This window comes from Bufo bufo, chromosome 2, assembly GCF_905171765.1.
Source record: "Bufo bufo chromosome 2, aBufBuf1.1, whole genome shotgun sequence".
NCBI lineage: Eukaryota > Metazoa > Chordata > Amphibia > Anura > Bufonidae > Bufo > Bufo bufo.
Genome location: NC_053390.1, coordinates 603,957,338 through 603,979,863, shown reverse-complemented (window position 1 = coordinate 603,979,863; position 22,526 = coordinate 603,957,338). Strand labels below are relative to the sequence as shown.

Below are 22,526 nucleotides of genomic sequence, written 5' to 3'. Positions count from 1 at the left end.
TGTTGTAGGTGGGTGCGACTTGACAGAAGGCAGGGCAACACAAGTTGGCGGGGTCAGGAATACTATATTTTGGCACAAAATACCACCTCAGCAGAGCAAAATACCACATTACAGCATTCTGTCCTCCTAACACAGTTGCCTCGGGAGGGTAATACAGTTAAATTCAGGAGTCAGGAGGGCAACTGCGGCTCCCGGCCAAGTACATTAGTGTTTGAGACAGTGTCAGCAGGGCTTAGGTTCCAGCGTATGAGTTCGTTCACCATCAGGACTTGCTCATACTGTCAGCAGTCAGTGAGAGGCTCAGGGATTGTTAGGAGGTTACCATTCTCTCCTCCCTAGCTTTGGGGCTTAGTCTGTTTTCCTGTTGCTGTTTGTTTACTTGGTGTTCCTCGTATCCCCATCTACCATGACACATACAAGTGCTTCTGCTCATTAGCCACATCGCCTCATGAACCCCATTCCTACAGAGATTCAGCTGAAGTTCTTATCACCTGTATGCAGGATCATAATCCCTAAAAGTAGAGCAGAGAGGAGGATGAGGCAGCTCTTTAGCTCAGTGTTGTGAAGCAACTTGTCCTGCTGTGTGATTAGGACAGGTTTTGTGTGTGCTAATAGGATGGCAGCCATTTTGTTTCTCCTAATGATTACTCCCTAGACAAAACTAGGGAAAAAATATTATAATTTAGGGTCCATTCACACGTCCATGTGTGTTTTGCGGATCCACGGATCCACAAAACACGGACATCGCCGGCACTTAATAGAAAATGCCTAATCTTGTCCGCAATTGCGGACAAGAATAGGACATGTTCTATTTTTTTCGGGAACGGAATTGCAGACCCGGAAGTGCGGATCCGCAATTCCGGATCCGTGCAGCACATAGTGCGGCCCCATAGAAATGAATGGGTCCGCAATTCCGTTCCGCAAAATGCGGAACAGAATTGCGGATATGTGAATGGACCCTAATGAAAGGTATTTTGGAATATATTTATAATAAAGTAATATTTAAGTATTTTCATTAATTTTATTTTCTTAATTCCTGGAGAACTACTTTAAATTTGCCCTATCTTCAGACTGTCTCATCTACAGTTGCAAGAAAAAGTATGTGAACCCTGTGGAATGATATGGATTTCTGCACAAATTGGTCATAAAATGTGATCTGATCTTCATCTAAGTCACAACAATAGACAATCACAGTCTGCTTAAACTAATAATAATTAAATGCTACCATGTTTTTATTGAACACACCATGTAAACATTCACAGTGCAGGTGGAAAAAGTATGTGAACCCCTAGATTTATGACATCTCCAAGAGCTAATTGGAGTGAGGTGTCAGCCAACTGGAGTCCAATCAATGAGATGAGATTGGAGGTGTTGGTTACAGCTGTCCTGCCCTATAAAAAACACACACCAGTTCTGGGTTTGCTTTTTACAAGAAGCATTGCCTGATGTGAATGATGCCTTGCACAAATGAGCTCTCAGAAGACCTACGATTAAGAATTGTTGACTTGCATAAAGCTGGAAAGGGTTATAAAAGTATCAAAAGCCTTGCTGTTTATCAGTCCACTGTAAGACAAATTGTCTATAAATGGAGAAAGTTCAGCACTGCTGCTACCCTCCCTAGCAGTGGCCATCCTGTAAAGATGACTGAAAGAGCGCAGACTGCTCAATGAGGTAAAGAGTGTCAGCTAAAGACTTACAAAAGTATCTGGCATATGCTAACATCCCTGTTAACGAATCTATGATACGTAAAACACTAAACAAGAATGGATATCATGGGAGGATACCACAGAGGAAGCCACTGCTATCCAAAAAAAAACATTGCTGCATGTTTACAGTTTGCACAAGAGCACCTGGATGTTCCACAGCAGTACTGGCAAAATATTTTGTGGACAGATGAAAACAAAGTTGAGTTGTTTGGAAGAAACACACAACACTATGTGTGGAGAAATAGAGGCACAGCACACCAACATCAAAACCTCATCCCAACTGTGAAGTATGGTGGTGGGGGCATCATGGTTTGGGTCTGCTTTGCTGCGTCAGGGCCTGGACAGATTGCTATCATCGAAGGAAAAATTAATTCCCAAGTTTATCAAGACATTTTGCAGGAGAACTGAAGGCCATCTGTCCACTAGCTGAAGCTCAACAGAAGATGGGTGTTGCAACAGGACAACGACCCAAAGCATAGAAGTAAATCAACAACAGAATGGCTTAAACAGAAGAAAATACGCCTTCTGGAGTGGCCCAGTCAGAGTCCTGACCTCAACCCGATTGAGATGCTGTGGCATGACCTCAAGAAAGCGATTCACACCAGACATCCCAAGAATATTGCTGAACTGAAACAGTTCTGTAAAGAGGAATGGTCAAGAATTACTTCTGACCGTTGTGCACGTCTGATCTGCAACTACAGGAAACGTTTGGTTGAAGTTATTGCTGCCAAAGGAGGTTCAACCAGTTATTAAATCCAAGGGTTCACATACTTTTTCCACCTGCACTATGAATGTTTACATGGTATGTTCAATAAAAACATGGTAGCATTTAATTCTTTGTGTGTTATTAGTTTAAGCAGACTGTGATTGTCTATTGTTGTGACTTAGATGAAGATCAGATCACATATTATGACCAATTTGTGCAGAAATCCATATCATTCCAAAGGGTTCACATACTTTTTCTTGCAACTGTAAGGTGCCTTTTACACGTGCTGATGATAGGCTGAAAGGAACATTTGTCCCTAATCACTAGTCAGTGATCAGCCAACAAACGAGTACACACTCTGTTCTATTGCAGCATAAAGATTTTTTAGTTCCACCTGGACTTGTAACATCCATGTGATATCAGTGGTCTTCTGGTGTATAAGACACTCCAAAGTTCCAAGCCCCATAACAATATTGTAATTGTAAAGATATAATTGTGCCTTTCTACAATTTTCACCTCAATTAAAAAAAGAGAAGGGAAAGTCGCTGAACTGATACTGGTCCACAATATGCCGGCTGTTGGGGACATTCATATACATAGGTACCCATAATTTGCTGGTTTTCCCACTACCTTCCAGTCTTTTGACAGTCTCAAAATATTTCATTGCACTGTGAATTGAATGAGGACCATTGACCACATCTCCTTATACTTTTCTGCCTATTGTAATTATTTGGTTCCCTGGTTCAACCATAACAAATGAGGAATCTATAGGCAGGCAGGGGCCCATTCCGATTGAGAAAAGAGTTTAATTAAAAACTAGGTTTCCTGGAGTTGGCCTTTATATGTAATTTCACAGTACAATCGCAAATAATGCTCTCTCTCCTCAATCATATAGTAAAAGATAATATAGTAAGCAGTTACGATTAACTTACCATCGGGCCTGGGGGACCATGAGGACCTGGTGGACCAGGAGGACCTATGATCTGTGAAAAGATGGCAAATTAAGAGTGCTGTAAAATTACAGATATTCACATCTCCAAAATCCCTGCAGCACTAAAATCATTAGAAATGGTTCAGCGTGGAAGATTATTATTGCTGCAATCACCAAGGATGTTTTAAGACACTTGAACAAACACATCTGCATAATCTGCACAATGGCTTAACTCTTCAGCCTTCAGGCTGAACTGGTGTCCAAGTCAGAAGACCACATTACATTACAAACAAAAAGAACAGACTGGAGCTAGGTGTGTGTACTCTGAGAAGTAGCAGTGGTATCTCAGTGATGAGAGTAATCCCAAATTACATGAGGGTATAATATTACTGTATGAAAGCATGTTACTTATTCTATTGTGCTTGCTATATAAGCCGTGGACCCCACCTGTTATTATACCTGTAACATATACTCCTTTAAGGAGTTGTCTCATGTAGACTACCCTTTTAAATAGAAGCCGGCCAGGCATGGCCTCTCTAAAAACCAATAATTACTGGAGATGTTATTGTCTGGCTATACAGGCTAAGGCTCTGTTCACACTGCCTTCACTACCAGATATTCCTGGCACATACACTGAACAGGTCCATGGAGTCCTATAGATCTGTCAGATGGCAAAAGAGTGTACTTTTGGCAACCACTAAGCAGGTATATGTTGGTACACTTTTTATCTAAGGCTAATTAAATATATGCGGTGCAGCCTTCAGGCAGGAATCATCCAGACAAAGACCTCTGCGTGCAGCAGTTTCTGTCAAGCCGATTATAGGAATATTTTCCAGGTTGATGCCGGATCTCCGCCGGACCCCATGATAGATAATAGAGCCGATGGGAATTCTGGTATATATCCGGCGATCAGTAGAACTCCGGCACGCTGTTCCCTTCCTGAGCAGCCTGCTGGAAGGCTGTGCTGCAGATAAGAAACTAGCCTACGTGTAGTCTGCTGTAGGCCACTGCAGAAAGGTATACAGCAGGAATATGTATGTATGATTTAGCATCAGAGGCTACAGATACGGTATACAGTGGCTTCCATTGGAGCTTTATGTTTGAAGGATTCATATGCAGATCACAATCCCTGAACATGTGAACCCGGCCTAACTGATAGCATTAAATCAATGGGGACCTGATGTAATAATAACATGACAGAACAATGTATAGGCTCAGTGACATGCAAGGTGGATAATTTCTGAATTGGTGTAGTCACCTATCTGCATTCATTAGTCACAGCTTTATATCTACTCACAGAAGCCCCATGAGGACCAGGTGCACCATGATCTCCCTTTTCACCTTTCATTCCATTTGCACCCTGCCAAAAAATAATGTTTAAAGGAAAATCAACTACAATGTAGTCCTAATTTCACAATGAACTATGGTAAACCTACTGATTTATCTTATCTCAAAAAGATGTGAAAAAAACTGTGACAAACCATCTTTGCTAAATATATATACAGTGCTGCCCAAAATTATTCATACCCCTGGCAAATTTTGACTTAAAGTTACTTTTATTCAACCAGCAAGTAATTTTTTGACGGGAAATGACATAGGTGTCTCCCAAAAGATAATAAGACGATGTACAAGAGGCATTATTGTGGAAAAAAAAACATTTCTCAGCTTTTATTTACATTTGAGCAAAAAGTGTCCAGTCCAAAATTATTCATACCCTTCTCAATAATCAATAGAAAAGCCTTTATTGGCTATTACAGCAATCAAACGCTTCCTATAATTGCAGACCAGCTTTTTGCATGTCTCCACAGGTATTTATGCACATTCATCTTTAGCAATGAGCTCCAAATCTTTCAGGTTAGAGGGTCTTCTTGCCATCACCCTGATCTTTAGCTCCCTCCACAGATTCTCAATTGGATTCAAGCCTGGACTCCAAATGAAGGAAACATCATTGTGACCAAACAATTAAATTTTTGTTTCATCTGACCATATCACAGAAGACCAGAAGTCTTCTTTGTGCAGATGAGCTTTTGCAAAGGGCAAGCAAGCTTTTGTGTGCCTTATCTGGAGAAGTAACGTCCTCCTTGGTCTGCATCCGTGGAACCCAGCAGTGTGCAGTGTCCGTTGGATTGTCTGCCTTGAGACATTGCCACCAGCAGAGACCAGATTCACCAGGATGGCCTTGGTGGTGATCCTTGGATTCTTTTTCACCTCTCTAACTATCCTCCTGGCCAGCACAGGTGTCACTTTTGGCTTCCGACCACGTCTTTTGAGATTTTCCACAGTGCGGAACATCTTGTATTTTTTGCTCAAATGTAAATAAAAGCTGAAAAATGTTTTTTCCCCACAATAATGCCTCTTGTACATCGTCTTATTACCTATGTCATTTACCGTCAAAAAAAATTGTTGCTGGTTGAATAAAAGTAACTTTAAGTCAAAATTTGCCAGGGGTATGAATAATTATGGGCAGCACTGTATATATATATATATATATATATATATACACACACACACACATATATATATATGTATATATTCAAATATGTATAAACATACGGTATGTAGATGAATATATTGTACAGTTCTCATTTAACATTTTATTACATTGTTACAATACAAGCCAAATATCTGTATTGGCAGCCAAACAAAAACATTTATTTATTAATTTCTATATGTCCAAAACTCTCATAGTCTTCAGCCCTATGTCACTTATTGAATGGCACCTGGATAAACAGGAATACAAGTGAAATGTCCTATTGCAATCAGGCTACCTTTAGGAAGTTAATATTTTCATCCTTTTCTACTATATATAGTTACAGGTTGCGGTGGGTATAACTAAATAGATAACTGAATACAGAACCAAGGTTAGGCTTTATGTTCCCATGGTCCCTGTGTGTGGACATAGTGTGACTTTCTCAAGCACCTTATTTTCCGCTGTAATCTGAAACACTGCATTCAATAACATATGTATGCTTTCTAACCAATCTATGAGGATAGCATTCTATATCACATACTTCCCAAAATCATAATTGTAGTTAACATTGAGGATTATTTTGCCCTTCCTCTGATCTGTCAGAACAATAACCCCCAAAAAACAGGTCCTGTCTGTGGAGCATCCGCCTTTACTTGGTCAGCATTTGGTCAGTAATCCATCAGTATTGCTAAAGCCCAAAAAAAACAGGCAGGCCGAAAGGCAAAATAGTGGCCCAGTCATGAAGTGGGGAGGGTGGGAACAGCATGAGAAGTCCACAGAGTGGCCCTATGACATAGTGGTGAGGTGGAAGCATCAGGAGGAGGTCACAGGGTGGCACAATGACAGTGCGGAGGTGGCAGCAGCATCAGGAGGCCACAGAGTGGCACAATGACAGAGTGTGGAGGTGGCAGCAGCAGAATCAGCAGGAGACCAGAGAGTAGCACAATGACAGTGTGGAAGTGGCAGCAGCATCAGGAAGCCACAGAGTGGCACAGTGACAGAGTGTGGAGGTGGCAGCAGCATCAGGAGGAGGCCACAGGGTGTAACAATGACAGTGTGGAGGTGGCGGCAGCATCAGGAGGCCATAGAGTGGCACAATGACAGTGTGGAGGTGGCGGCAGCAGCAGCATCAGGAGGAGGCCACAGAGTGGCACAATGACACAGCGTGGAAATGGCAGCATCAGCATCAGGAGGAGGCCACAGGGTGGCACAATGACAGAGTGTGGAGGTGGCAGCAGCATGATCAGGAGGCCACAGAGTGGCGTAATGACAGTGTGCAGGTTACAGCAACAGTAGGCCACAGATCGGCACAATGACAGAGTGTGGAGGTGGTGGTGGCAGCAGCAACATCAGGAGGAGGCCACAGGCTGGCACAATGACAGTATGGAGGTGGCAGCAGCATGAGGAGACCAGAGTGGCACAATCACAGAGTGTGGAGGTGGCAGCAGCAGCAGCATCAGGAGGCCACAGAGTGGCAAGGTGACATAGTATTGAGGTATCAGCAGCATCAAGAGACCACAGAGTGGCAAGGCAACAGTGTGGAGGTGGCAGCAGCATCAGGAGGAGGCCACAGGCTGGCACAATGACAGTATGGAGGTGGCAGCAGCATGAGGAGACCACAGAGTGGCACAATCACAGAGTGTGGAGGTGGCGTCAGCATCAGGAGGAGGCCACGGGGTGGCACAATGACAGTGTGGAGGTGGCAGGAGCATCAGGAGGCCACAGAGTGGCAAGGTGACATAGTATTGAGGTATCAGAAGCATCAAGAGACCACAGAGTGGCAAGGCGACAGTGTGGAGGTGACAGCAGCATCAGGAGACCACAGAGTGGCAAGTTGACATAGTGTGGAGGTGGCAGCAGCATCAGGAGACCACATAGTGATCCGGTGACAGAGTGGGGAGGTGGGTGGCAATACCAGTACCAGCTGAAGATGGTGGGTGAAAGAAGGAGCCCTTGGTATCAGATGTGTGGCATCAGGCGTGTGGCAGCATCAGAATAGTAGCTGAGGCAGGTAGCCAGAATAAACCAGTCTCTTTTGTCAAAGTGTTGGTGTGGCACCATGGATGATCTAGTCTGATGCATCAGGCATTGGTGGGTGGAAATCCTGGCTGATCCACGCCTGATTCATCTTGATAAAGGTCAGTCTTTCCACATTTTGGGTGGACAGGTGAGTTCTTCTTGGGGTAGCTATGGCCCCCGCCGCACTGAACACCCGCTCTGATGCTACTCTACTGGCCGGGCCGGGTAGGACAGCTTTTCCAGAGCAAACTCTGCCAGCTGTGGCCATAAATCCAGTTTGGCTGCCCAGTAGTCCAGCTGATCTTCAATGTAGTGTGGCAGGGTGTTCTCCAAGTATGCCACCACCTGCTGGTTCAGATCCTGCTCCAGGTCTAGCTGCTGCTGCTGGTGAGTAGTTTCTTCAGTAGGCGGGTGAAGAAAGCTGCTCATCAGTGACTTTAGACTCAGTGAGCATGCATCGGGCCATTTGTGCAAGTGACTCAGAGGGACTCCCTGCCTTTATCTCCACTGCATACTGCCACAGTGTGTCTGAGTCCTCTGCCTCGCCTTCCTCATCGCTCTGTAGCTCCTCTGCCTGCTTCTGCTCCTCCTCTCCTGTCACCTGTGTAGAAAAACCACCCATTTTGCTACACATTGCTTGTGCTCAAATGTCCTCCTCCTCTAGATCAGCCCCCACAGGGCTCATGTGGTCGTGAGATCTAGGCGCTACGTCTCCAGTCCCCTGACCAGCCAGATTTACCAGCATCTGTTCCAGGACATGAAGCAGTGGAATGATGTTGTTCAACCCGTGGTCCTGGGGACTGACAGATAACGAGGTTTCCTCAAAGGGCAGGTGTCACGTATGAGCTGCCACTGGCTGACATCGAATTTACACAGGGGAGTACTCCTGTCCGCTTGGATCATGGAGAAATCGTTTATGGCCTTTCTCTGTTCGTATAGTCGGTCCAACATATGGAGGGTGGAATTCCAATGGGTGGAAACATCGAATATCAGCCTATGTTGGGGGATACCGTTCTGCTGCTGCAGCTCAAGGAGGGTGTGCTTTGCGGTGTATATGAGTGGTTGAAGTGCATGCAAAGTTTCCTGGCCATTTTTAGGATGTCTTGCAGATGGGTGGAAAACTTCAGGAACTGCTTGACAACCAGATTGAACACGTGTGCCATGCAGGACGCATGGCTCAGCCCTCCTTGTCGCAGCGCTGACACCATGTTTTTCCCGTGGCGGTCACCATGGTTCCGATTTTGAGTTTTCACTGAGAAAGCCAGGATTCGATTTCTTGATGAAGGACACAGAGCAGTTCCTCCTCTGTGTGACTCAGTTCGCCCAGGCAAACGAGGTGCAGAACAGCATGACACCGCCGTGCCCTGCACATGTGGTATGCTGGAGGGGCACTGTGAATTGTCCCTGCAATGGAAGCCGAGGACATAGTGGAGGATGAGGAGGCAAAGGTGGACATTGTCGCAGGACCAATGGATTGAGAACATGGAGGCGGAAGCGGCGTCACCTGGCCAAGTTGCTGGTGTGGCTGTGCAGGAACCACATTCACCCAGTGGGCCGTAAAGGACATGTATTGTTCCTGACTGTAGTTACAGCTCCACAAGTCGGCGCTGCCGTGCACTTTGGCAGACACAGACAGGCTCAAGGACTGGCCCACCTTCTGTTCTACATGTGTGTGCAGGGCTGGTACTGCCTTTTTGCCAAATAAATGATGGCTTGGGACACTCCACCTCGGCTCGGCACAAGCCATCAGTTCTGTGAAAGGAGTCCACCAATTGAAAAGAGAGGGCCTGCAGCACCAGCAACTTGGACAGGAGCACACATACTGTTGTCTCTTGGCAGTCGCTTTGGTGATCGATTGCTGACGGAATGACTGACGAGGAGTAGGAGCAGGAGCATCAGGACCAGCAGATGATGGGAAGGACAGACAGCTCCCTTCGGCTGAGGTGGTAGAGCCTTGACTGCCTGAAATCGGGTGTGTGCCACTGGGTGATGCAGCACATGCTGCGGCATGCTGGACCACCACATCGGAGCCACGGTTCTCCCAGGCCACTTTATGGTGAAGCTGCATATGTTGACGCAGGGCCGTGGTGCCGACATTGGCACCCTAGCCACGCTTCACCTTCTGCCCACAGATTCTACAAATGGCTATGTTCACCTTCTCCGGCGGCTTAACAAAAAAATTCCACAGCGCCGAGTAGTTGATTTTACCCACAACACTCCACACTGACTGACTGCTACTGCTGCTGCTTCCGTGAACCCCTGAACCACCTGTTGCTGGGCAGATAGGCTCCTGCGAAGCGGGTGGTCTACCCCGGGCACGTTTGACTCCCAACCTCCCACTGCTGCCACCCTGCTGACTCCAGGCCACGCTAGCAACTTACTGGCTCCGCCGCTGCCTCATGGACAAGCTGCCACCCTCTTCTCCCGATGATGATGAAGCCCCTAATCCACCTGGCTCCCAAGTGCGATCAGCTACATCATCATCATCGAGTACTGTTTGCATGTCACTGATGTCCTCCTTAGCTCGCAACACCACCTCCCACACCACTCTCCTCATCACTACTTGCCCGCCTACCGGAGGAAGCCATGGGTGTCTCCTCCACATCTTGACTGTCCAGTAGCTGCTGACTGCCCTCTAGTAGCTCGTCCTAGCTGTATAGTGGAGCTGAGCCCACAGCATATAATACTTCTCTGGCTGAGAGAACAGAAAAGCACAGAGGCAGGTTGAGGACAGGTGAGGGCACAGGGCCTGCTCCAGGGCCATGCCAACTAAGGGTTGTGTCTGACGAACCCACCGATTCTTGGCTGGGGGTGTCTGATGCCACTTGGGACAAAGTGAATGACCGAGTCAACCATTCAAGAACCGCTGAGTTGCTGGTCAAGACACGACTGCTAGATGACACCGGGAGCACAGGTGTCTCGCTGCCACGCCCCCTTACTCTGTTGCGACCTGTGTCCGTGCCAGAAACATTTAGGCCTCTGCCACTCCCCTGTGCAGGGCTTGGCATTTCTCTGTCTGACAAACTGTTAGATCAAATAAATAAATAAAAAGGAAATTAAAAAACTCCCAAAAGTCTGTAATTTTCTTACTTCACCACACAACGGCTAATAAGCCCTTTTTTTCCACTAATACATGCCAAAGAAGGCTTTAGAACATATAACCGCACCGCTGAACAGCAAATAATATATATATTTTTTTGCCACTAATACACGCCAAAAAGGGCTTTAGAACATATAACTGCACCGCTAAACGGCAAATAGGCCCTTATTTTTTTCCACTTATACACGCCACAAAAGGCTTTAGAACATATAACTACACCGCTGAACGGCAAATAATATATATTTTTTTGCCACTAATACACGCCAAAAATGGTTTTAGAACATATATAACTGCACCGGTCAACGGCAAATAATATATATTTTTTGCCACTAATACACGCCAAAAAGGGCTGTAATTTTCTCACTTCACCACACAACTGCTAATAAGCCCCTTTTTTTCCCACTAATACAAGCCAACAAATGCTTTAGAACATATAACTGCACCGCATAAGTGCAAATAAGACATATAAATATTTCCTTGTAATAAACCCTGAACTTGCACCACAATAACAAAAACGGTTTGCTGGAATTATAGAGCTGTATAATGGCAATTTGGATCTGCAGTCAGTGCAGCAAGGTGTAATAGGATTGTTCCTATTACCCAGGCTGTAAACTCCCCTACTGAACCCTGTTCTGGTTCAATACTGTGGAATGATTCCTCCCTATCCTTTCCCTGAACTTATATACAGCAAAATAAAAGTTTTAAATGTCTTTTCTACCACTGTCCCTAGCGCCTGCTGACGTCCCTCCCTGCACTAAGTACACTGGAAAATGTCTGAATCCAAGATGGCTGTGACATCACAGGACTGACTGACTGCTGATTGGCTGCATGCATGGCATTGTGGGTGATCCCTCGTTCCCAGAGTTCCTTGCTCCATGTCCTCCATGTTACCACGAAGCATGAGGAAATTTGGATTCGGTGCGAATTACATTTTTCCTAAAATTCAGATAGAATTCCACTTCGTCAACTTCGATTCGCTCATCTTTAATTACTATAATTATTATTTGCCAAATGCCAGAATAATGAGAGAGAGAATGTTTTAGTGCATTTTTATTACTTTCTGCAAAGTCAAAAGTTTACATACATTTCATTAATATTTGGTACCATTGCCCTTAAACTGTACCGACCCTGACTTGGGTGAAATGTTTTGGATATCCTTCCACAAGCTTTTCACAATAGTTGGTCGGAATTTGGGCCCATTCCTCCTGACAAAACTGGTGTAAATGAGCCATGTTTGTTGTTTGCCTTGCTCGCACCTGCCTTTTCAGCTTTGCCCATAAATTTTCAATAGGATTGAGATCAGGCCTTTGTGATGGCCACTCCGAACCCTTTGTTATCCTTAAGCCACTTTGTAACCAGTTTGGCAGTATACTTCGGTTCATTGTCTATTTGAAAGACCCATTTCCGCCTGAGCTTTAACTTCCTGGCTGATGTCTTGAGATTTTGCTTCAGTATTTCCACATAATCTTCTTTTCTCATGGCGCCATCTATTTTGTGAAGTGCACCAGTCCATCCTGCAGCAAAACAACCCCACAACATGATGCTGCCACCCCCGTGTTTCACAGTTGGGATAGTGTTCTAAGGCTTCCAAGCTTCTCCCTTTTTCCTCCATACAAAACGATTGTCATTATGGACAAAAAGTTCAATTTTAGTTTCGTCAGACCACAAGACATGTCTCCAAAAATGTAGGTCTTTGTTCCTGTGTGCATTTGGAAATATTTATCTGGCTTTCTTATGTTTCTTTCGGTGTAATGGCTTCTTACTGGCAGACTGGCCTTTTAGCCTATGTTGACAGCTTCCGCCATCATCTTCACAAGGTCTTTTGCTTTTGTTCTTGGGTTGATATGTACATGTTGGATCATAGCACGTTCATTTCTGGGACACAGAACCCGTCTCCTTCCTGAGTGGTATGATGGCTGGACATTCCCATCTTGTTTGTACTTGTGTATAATTGCTTGTACAGATGAACAAGGCACTTTCAGGTATCTTGAAATTGCATCCAAGGTTGAGCCAGACTTGTGCAAGTCCACAATTCTCTTTCTGATATCTTGGCTGATTTCTTTAGACTTTCCCATGATGCTACACAAAGAAGCAGCGCGTTTAACGTGTGCATTTAAATATATCCACAGGTGTGTCTCTGATTAACGCAGATGTAAAACAGAAGCTTCCAAACACATGACATTATCATATGGGAAGTCCAGAATTGTTTAAAGGCATAGTAATCTTAGTGTATGTAAACTTTTGACATTGCAGAAAGTAATATAAAAACGTTAAAACATTCTCTCTCTCTCATTATTCTGGCATTTGGCAAATAATAATTATGGTAATCCTAATTGACCAAAAACAGGAATAGTTTATTCTGATTTCATGTCAGATATTGAGAAAAACATGCATATGTGTCTTTTTACATAGTGTATGTAAACTTCTGGTTTCAACTGCATATTCAAGTTGCTGGTGAAGGATCTTTTTGTAACTTATTTTAGCCTGTATGTAATTCATCTTGTTACTCAGATTATTACCCCTTGCATGTTGAAACAGTGTGAATAACATATAAATGAGATACAAATCTAAACTCCAGTCACAGCTCATTCCTGATGTTTTCCAAATACCAAAAAGATTTAGGGGGTCATTTATATTAAGACCAGCATTATAGGTCTTAATAAAGCTCCAGCACTGGTGGTGGATCGCCAAAGTTATGAAGAGGAGCCAGCCTCTCCATAACTTCGGCGCATCCAGCACCAGTTTAAATGTAAGACTGCTTCCTAGCTGTCTTACATTTAGACAATTTTCTACGCCTAAAACAGGCGTAGAAAATGATGAGCGAGACTTATCAGGCCGCCCCCTTCCCTGCTCATACCACGCCCACTTTTTTAGACCTGGCGTGAGTGAGGAGAAATAGAATGGTTAGTTGCGCCGCCATCTGCATCTGAAATACGCCTAATATAGTGGTATTTTAGTTTAATCAATGAGCCCCCCCCCCCCCGCAACAGAGTAAAATGAACAAAAAAATAAGTGAAAAAAAACAACAGAGGAAAATGAAGGAAAGGAGCCAGAAATGGTAACTGTGTTAATTTGGCTTGTAACACTTACAGGCAACCCAGGTAGACCAATTCCCCCTTTTTCTCCTGAAATGCCAGTTTCTCCACGATCTCCTTTAGAACCTTTAGGCCCCTGTATAACACAACAAAAATGTTAAAAGGGCTTGTTAAAAATACCGTAAATGAAGTCAATAGTTTACTATACATCCTATGATAACTTCTGAACACTAGAGATGAGAAAAGACATCACGATTCAGAGCACAAGACTGAATAGTCTCAGAAGTAAGTATTCCAGTTCTCATCTCTACTGCTGTTGGGCTGCATAACCTCTGGTAAAGTTATTCCGTAGATAAGAGAACCTAATATATTGTATGCCAAAAAATCAATACCTATTGATATCTTGGGGTTTGATCACAGGAATGCGTTATACAAACCATTGCTTAAAAGCGGAGCAAATTTAGTATGTTTAATAGCATTATTTGATATAGGCACTACGATTTAAGCCTCAGATATTGTCATGTGAACAGGTGCTGAAAGAAACATAGATAGATAAATAGATGGATGGATAAATAATGTAGATAGATAGATAGATAGATAGATAGATAGATAGATAGATAGATAGGCAGATAGATAGACTCTAACTATGTTTAAAATGTAAATATAATATATAATACTTTTTAGATCATGATGCTTTTTAATTACATAATACTCTTTTTGTTCAAAAATGCCAGAATAGAAGAAGGTTGGAAATTATAGGGCCCAAACAAAAGGAAGAGGATCAGGCAAATCAACAAGACAAGGGAGAACTAAAAGTTAAGGCTGAATTACAGTGAAAGCGAGAACTTGGCAGATGAGGCAAATCACTATGTTCCACTTTTGTGCTTAAGGCCAATAAATACTTAGGTAGATTTACTAATCAAAATTGGCCAGAATTCAGTGCAATTTGCTGGTAAACCTAGATTGCACTTTGTGTTGCAGAACTTGACTGTACATAGTTCAGACTGCGTGTGGGTAACAGGACTCAGTGCCAGTTTATAGCAGAGCTAGTTCATGTAGATTATTGAGGTAGCTGCTATGGTTATTTGTACCTAGCTGGCATTTATCAAGCTGCTGAAGAGTTTACGCCTTTATCAGCTATGATATTTTAGTGCCGTGGTCTAGTTAGAGGCAAGACTTATTGTAGAAAAATGTGTTTCACACGCTGCAGGACTTTGGAGGTAGTCAATCAACTGGCTTTTTTAGCCATCTGACCCGTAGCAATCTCATAATTGTCAGTAGGTGCTCAGTGAAAGAAGGTCTTAGGGCCACATGGTCAGCTTTCTGAATGCAGTTATGGAAGCCAAAATCAGGAGAGGAGAGAAGGTATAAAAGGCAGGTACCACTTCTCGTTTTCGACTTCACTCCTGGTTTTGGCTTATGAAACTGCATGCAGAAACCTGACCGTGTGGTCGTACCCTTGAGGGGCAACTAGCTTAAATTTTCTCTTTTATGTTTTGTTTTGCTAAATCTATAAATTCTATATTAACCAACTACACTAAGCATCACATTATTAGTACTTATTTCCAGTTTTGTCTTCTAGTCCACTTCTCTTTGGTAACCTTGGCTCATCAGTTACTAATCTATATAGAACATTAAACATGGCAGGCAACTAATCATGGTTATTGTCATATGTTCCTAACTGGGTCATAAGACGAAAGCTTGTTATTTTTATCAAATGTAAAAAAGCATTTAAAGTGACCTGAGGTGATTAATGCAATTCCAATGGATTTTGTTACTGAAAGCCCATAATTAGTTTTACTCATATAATGTCCAGTCATGGCAATTAATGTAGGAAATGTAACTGGTGATTAAACATGAAAATAAATAAGGCAGGTAGTTAAGATGACTCAACGAATACTTTAACCTAGTAATTGGCAGGCAATCAGTTCTTCATGAATAGAACAGAATTGAGTGTTTAGGCTTTCAGAAAAAAACTAAATTAAAATGAAGAAAATGTTGTCTTCAAAGAGAGAGAAGAGTAAGGTGTAAAAAGAGAATATATATTATAGGAGACAATCAGGGGTAAAAAATATTTAAAAGCAAGATAAAAAAAAAAAAACTGGCATATTTACCTTAAGAATCCATCATCGTTCCCATTCCAAAGATGCCCGGTGACTGGGATGACATCCTGGACATGTGACCACTGCAGCCAAACACTGGCTGTAGCGGGTCACTGCCTTTCATAGAGGAAAGGCTGTCGATCACTGATTAGGACCACCCACATGACTACTGAGCACACAATGAGCAGAGATATAAATGTATAAATTACAAGTCTTGCTGAATCTTTTCCCCATAAAACTATATATCAGTCTGAGTCTGCTCAGCAACGTCTGCTCAATAACATGCTGCCTGCAGATTGCACTGAATCTTCATAGTGACAGGTTCCCTTTAAAAATGCTGAGTGCATATATGCGTCTATAATTGTCATAATTATAATCAAATCAAAAATGGAATATTTGCAGGGTGCATATAAATGCTGTCTCACATTGCAGTGTGATACAATCCCAAGGAGCTGAAATATGTTAAATTCTCTTTAATAATATGTCCACATGCAAATACTGATCCATAAATCTTAATGGGGGTATTTCTGAAGTGTGTGCATGGATTTCTGCAAACTCAATTTGTATGTATAGGACCTAGAGTAAAGCTTGCATATAGGAGGTAATGAAAAGAATGGATGTGAAGAGATAGAGCCATTTACACAGAGGATTGACCGGTAAGACTAATCTCTCCATGCAGTCTGCAGCAGCCAGAAATCAACGTAAGCATTTATAAAAAAGGATTAGGCTAGGTCTACACGACGACATTTGTCGCGCGACATTTTGTTGCACCAATGTCGCGTGACAGTTTTTATAATGTCAGTCTATGGTGTCGCACTGCAACATGCAACATGCTGCGACTGCGACAGTCGCTGAAAATCCATTCGGATAGGTCTACACGACGACATTGTCGTGTGACACATAGGGCACAACTACACTGCAACATTTGTTGCGCAACATTTTGTTGCACCAATGTTGCGTGACACTTTTTATAATGGCAGTCTATGGTGTCACACTGCAACATGCAACATGCTGCGACTGCGACGCTACAGTCGCAGAAAAATCCATCTCTAAGGCTAGGTCTACACGACGACATTTGTCGCGTGACATTTTGTTGCACCAATGTTGCGCGACAATTTTTATAATGGCAGTCTATGGTGTCGCACTGCAACATGCGACATGCTGCCACTGCTACGCAACAGTCGCAGAAAAATCCATGTTGCAGTGTAGTTGTGCCCTTATAACTCACATCACCTCATGCAGGACACAAGCACTTCAGGAATAATTCAGTTATTAAACTAAATTATTGTAGACATGTTGTTAGAATAAACAAAAATTCTGAGTAACATTTTCCATTTGTAACACTTTATGACCCATCATCTGTTGTTTTATTTCGTACAGTATTTGATTATATTTGTGAAGTTATATTCAGAATTATCCTAAGAATCCATTTCTATTAACCAAAACAGTGGGGCAGATTTACTACTTCTACAGGAGGGGCAAACATGGGGCCAGATTTATGAAAGTGTCTCAGGCTGGATGATGTATTTGGTGCAGGGATAGATACTTTTGTATGACTTTATATTGACTTCATTGGCCTAGACGCAGATAATTTCTTTAAACCTAGATGCATTTGTTTCAACCAAATTGTGCCACATTTTGGAGCAATTTACACCACAATCTATGTGCACTCGCATTAGTAAATGCGGGCCAGTATATCAACTGTCTACTTGAGATATCTGCTGCAAGAAGAGTGATGGGAATAGCATTATTTCCCATCATTTTACAGCAATCATCCCACAAATGGCAAAGATGCTCTATTAAATGCAATCTCCATATGATAATTTTCCAAATCTATGTAATGAATAATTCTATACCTTCAAACCTTTCCACTCTGCGCAAAATGCTCTGCTCCCACCTTACACTGAATTTAATATTGAAGGCATGTCATGGGAATTAATATATTGATGATAATGGGGCTGTACATGACTAATATGAGTCTACATGTGAAAGAGTAATAGCAGAGACGGTGGAAATTTGTACCCAGAGGTAATGGTTGTTTAGCAGGTCTGAAATTAGGATGCATTAACCTGTGAAAACCATTAAAGGACATTTATGAAGAATACTGGGCAAATATCACTGATAGGATGTGTATAAAATTTTCATTTTGGGCAAACAAAATTTCTCAATTTTCAAAAATACTGATTTGCATTACATAAAAATTGTGACTATGGTATACATTAGCATGGTCACAAAGTCAAGGTGACGCGTGGAATTCCCAAGGGCACAAAAACGCTATATATTGTCTACAGCCTGTCTTAGAAATCCCCAAGAGGGTTTGAGGTGGCCTCCAATGGGCGAAGTAATACCTTTTTTTTTTTTTAAAGGATTTCCTTTTTAAGACAAGTGAGAGTCTCAACAGTTACACTCTACCCAATAGCATGGGTAGACATGACAACAGACTATGGCATGTAAAAAAAACAATGACGTAGTGGAAACCACATCAAATTTCTAGTCGTCTTCTTCAAAGACTTTCCTGTGTTGAAGTTGTGGGGTTATTATCATTAATTTCTTACAATTAACAGTAAGGCTGAGTTCATACTTATTTGGTCAGTTATTTCCATCAGTTATTGTTAGCCAAAACCAGGTGCAGGTCAAAAACACAGAACAGGTGCAGATTTTTCCATTACACCTGATCTCCGAGTAGGCCTCACTACTGGTTTGGGCTCAGAATAAGGCCGAATGCACACGGCCGAGAGCGGTCCGAGGTATGCCGGTCTGGATTCCTGTTGAGAGCAGGAGCACACGGCGTCATTGGTTGCGAGTGTATACGAGTGTATTACTGTAGTGCAGCGGCGGCATGAAGCGCACCGCGCCATAGCAACCAATGACGCCGTGCGCTCCTGCTCTCAACAGGAATCCAGCCCGGCATACCACGGACCGCTCTCGGCCGCGTGCATTCGGCCTAACTGATGGAAATAACTGACCAAACAACTGAAGTGTGAACTTGGCCTTAACCTGTTTGGGACACATGACGTACCGGTACGGCATGATGTCCCGGTACTTAAGGACACATGACGTACAGGTACGTCATGTGTAGTTCCGATCACCGCCGCCCAGCGGGCGGTGATCGGAACTGGGTGCCTGCTCAAACCATTGAGCAGGCACCCTGGGACAATGTGCGGGAAGGTCCCGTGACCCCCAGATTTAATTAGATGGCTATCTTGAAGACAGGCAGGCATCGGGGACGGCACATGCGCGATTCAGTTACAGGATCGCGCTTGAGTCCGACGGCGCATGCGCTGCCTGTACAAGCGTGGTCCCGGCAACTGAGCCGGGTGTCAATTAGACTGCATAGAGGCGGGGTTAGGGCAGGGGAGTTACAGCCTGGAGTGAGGAAAGGGCTACACCCTTGACTTCTATTGTGACTTGTGGAGCTGGAGAAGAGTACTTTATAAGGCGATTTTTTCATGCATATACATGGCAGAAAAGCAGGACAAGACTGTATGATAACACAATGAGGATGATCTATAAGGTACTTTTGATAGTTTATTAAGTGAAATGCAGGTAAAAGGTTCGCTTTAATCCACTTGTTCGCACAGCCCGACCTCCCTTCTGTCTTATTCTTTGAGGAATAGGACCTTTGATGACGTCACTGCACTCATCACATGGTCCATCACATGATCTTTTACCATGGTGATGGATCATGTGACGGACCATGTGATGAGCGTAGTGACGTCACCACAGGTCCTTTTTCTGTGCACAGCAAAGATGAAGACAGAAGAGAAGCCAGGCTGCGCGAACAAGTGGATTAAGGTGAGTTAAAAAAAAATATGATTTTTTTAACCCCTCCAGCCCTATTGTACTATGCACTCTGTATTAAGAATGCTATTATTTTCCCTTATAACCATGTTATAAGGGAAAATAATAATGATCGGGTCTCCATCCCGATCATCTCCTAGCAACCGTGCGTGAAAATCGCGCCGCATCCGCACTTGCTTGCATTCACTTCTATGGGGCCTGCCTGCATTGCGTGGAAAACATACAAAGAGGAGCATCCTGCGATTTTCACGCAACGCACAAGTGATGCGTGAAAATCACCGCTCATCTGCATGGCCCCATAGAAATGAATGGGTCCGGATTCAGTGCGGGTGCAATGCATTTACCTCACGCATTGCACCCACGCGGAAATCTCGCCTGTGTGAAAGGGGACTAAAACATGATTTTTTTAGTTAGAAAAATGAAATCATTGTGTAAAACTTACATAAATAAATAAAAGTATACATATTAGGTATCGCCGCGTCCGTGACAACCTGGTCTATAAAAATACCACATGATCTAACCTGTCAGATGAATGTTGTAAATAACAAAAATAAAAACAGTGCCAAAACAGCTATTTCTTGTTACCTTGCCTCACAAAAAGTGTAATATAGAGCAACCGAAAATCATATGTACCCTAAACTAGTACCAACAAAACTGCCACCCTATCCCGTAATTTCTAAAATGGGGTCACTTTTTTGGAGTTTCTACTCTAGGGGTGCATCAGGGGGGCTTCAAATGGGACATGGTGTCAAAAAACCAGTCCAGCAAAATCTGCCTTCCAAAAACCGTATGGCATTCCTTTCCTTTTGAGCCCTGCCGTGTGCCCGTACAGCAGTTTACGACCACATATGGGGTGTTTTTGTAAACTACAGAATCAGAGTCATAAATATTGAGTTTTGTTTGGCTGTTAACCCTTGCACTGTAACTGGAAAAAAAAATATTAAAATGGAAAATCTACCAAAAAAGTGAAATTTTGAAATTGTATCTCTATTTTCCATTAATTCTTGTGGAACACTTAAAGGGCTAACAAAGTTAGTAAAATCAGTTCGGAATACCTTGGGTGTAGTTTCTAAAATGGGGTCACTTTTTTGGAGTTTCTACTCTAGGGGTGCATCAGGGGGGCTTCAAATGGGACATGGTGTCAAAAAACCAGTCCAGCAAAATTCGCACAGAATCAGAGCCATAAATATTAAGTTTTGTTTGGCTGTTATCCCTTGCTTTGTAACTGGAAAAAAATTATTAAAATGGAAAATATGCCAAAAAAGTGAAATTTTTTAATTGTATCTCTATTTTCCATAAATTCTTGTGGAATTTCTATTATGTTAGGCTACTTTCACACTTGCGTTCGGGGTTCCGCTTGTGAGCTCCGTTTGAAGGCTCTCACAAGCGGCCCCGAACGCATCCATACAGCCCCAATGCATTCTGAGTGGAGGCGGATCCGCTCAGAATGCCTCAGTCTGGCTCCGCTTGGCCTCCGTTCTGCTCAGCAGGCCGACACCCAAACGCAGCTTGCAGCGTTCGGGTGTCTGCCTGGCCGTGCGGAGCCAAACGGATCCTTCCAGACTTACAATGTAAGTCAATGGGGACGGATCCGTTTGAAGTTGACACAATATGATGCAATTTCAAACGGATCCGTCCCCCATTGACTTTCAATGCAAAGTCTGGACGGATCCGTCTGACTGTTTTTTTTCTGAAATATAATGCAGACGGATCCGTTCTGAACGGATCCCATCGTTTGCATTATAGGAGCGGATCCGTCTGTGCAGACACCAGACGGATCCGCTCCGAACGCAAGTGTGAAAGTAGCCTAAGCCTCACAAAGTGACTTCAGACCTGAACTGGTCCTTAAAAAGTGTGTTTTTGAAAATTTCTGAAAATTTTCAAGATTTGCTTCCAAACTTCTAAGCCTTGTAACATCCCCAAAAAATAAAATATCATTCCCAAAATGATCCAAACATGAAGTAGACATATGGGGAATGAAAAGTAATAACTATTTTTGTAGGTATTATAGAAGTAGAGAAATTGAAACTTGGAAATTTGCGAATTTTTCCACATTTTGGGCAAATTTGTATTTTTTTTTTATAAATAAAAATGCATTTTTTTTACTCCATTTTACCAATGTCATGAAGTACAATATGTGACAAAACAACAATCTCAGAATGGCCTAGTCCTTAAGGTGAAAATGAGCCCAGTCCCTAAGGGATTAAAGATGTGAAAGCTGCTATTCCAGAACAGGACATCACAAATCTCCCCAAATTGGATTCAAATCTGATGTCTATTTACTTCTGCTGCACAAATCCCAGTCTGTTGGTCTATTTGCTGCAATTGAGCGGCAGGTCTGCAACGCAACCGGAAGTTTTCCATTGCATGTAAACAGGGTTGCGGAAACCGCATTCAAATCCGTGAGATGTGGATTATTAGCGTATTTTATGCAAATTTAAGTATGATGTGTGAACATATTCAAAATTATTATGTGTCTGAAAAAATTTAGAGCTGACAAAATTAGGGTGGGGGCACACAGGTAAAGGCAGGGGGGAATTAATATTTTCAGCGTGTATTTGCCTATGTAAAATCTGCAGTGGATTACACGACCAGCCATGTATAGGAGATCTGAGCAAATGTCATCCATATGGTATGGCATTTTCTTGCGAAAAAC

At 43.0% G+C, this 22,526-nt stretch overlaps 1 protein-coding gene across 1 annotated transcript in view; it reads right to left on the bottom strand.

Annotated features, from left to right (window-relative positions):
• COL25A1 (collagen type XXV alpha 1 chain) overlaps nucleotides 1-22,526 on the bottom strand; it is a 169,612-nt gene that overhangs the window by 30,283 nt on the left and 116,803 nt on the right. The window contains exons 22-24 of the mRNA XM_040419876.1: nucleotides 14,023-14,103; nucleotides 4,641-4,703; nucleotides 3,345-3,395 (exon numbers count right to left, since the gene is read on the bottom strand). Of these exons, the coding sequence (XP_040275810.1) occupies nucleotides 3,345-3,395; nucleotides 4,641-4,703; nucleotides 14,023-14,103 (195 nt within the window). The remainder of the gene's footprint in view (nucleotides 1-3,344; nucleotides 3,396-4,640; nucleotides 4,704-14,022; nucleotides 14,104-22,526) is intronic.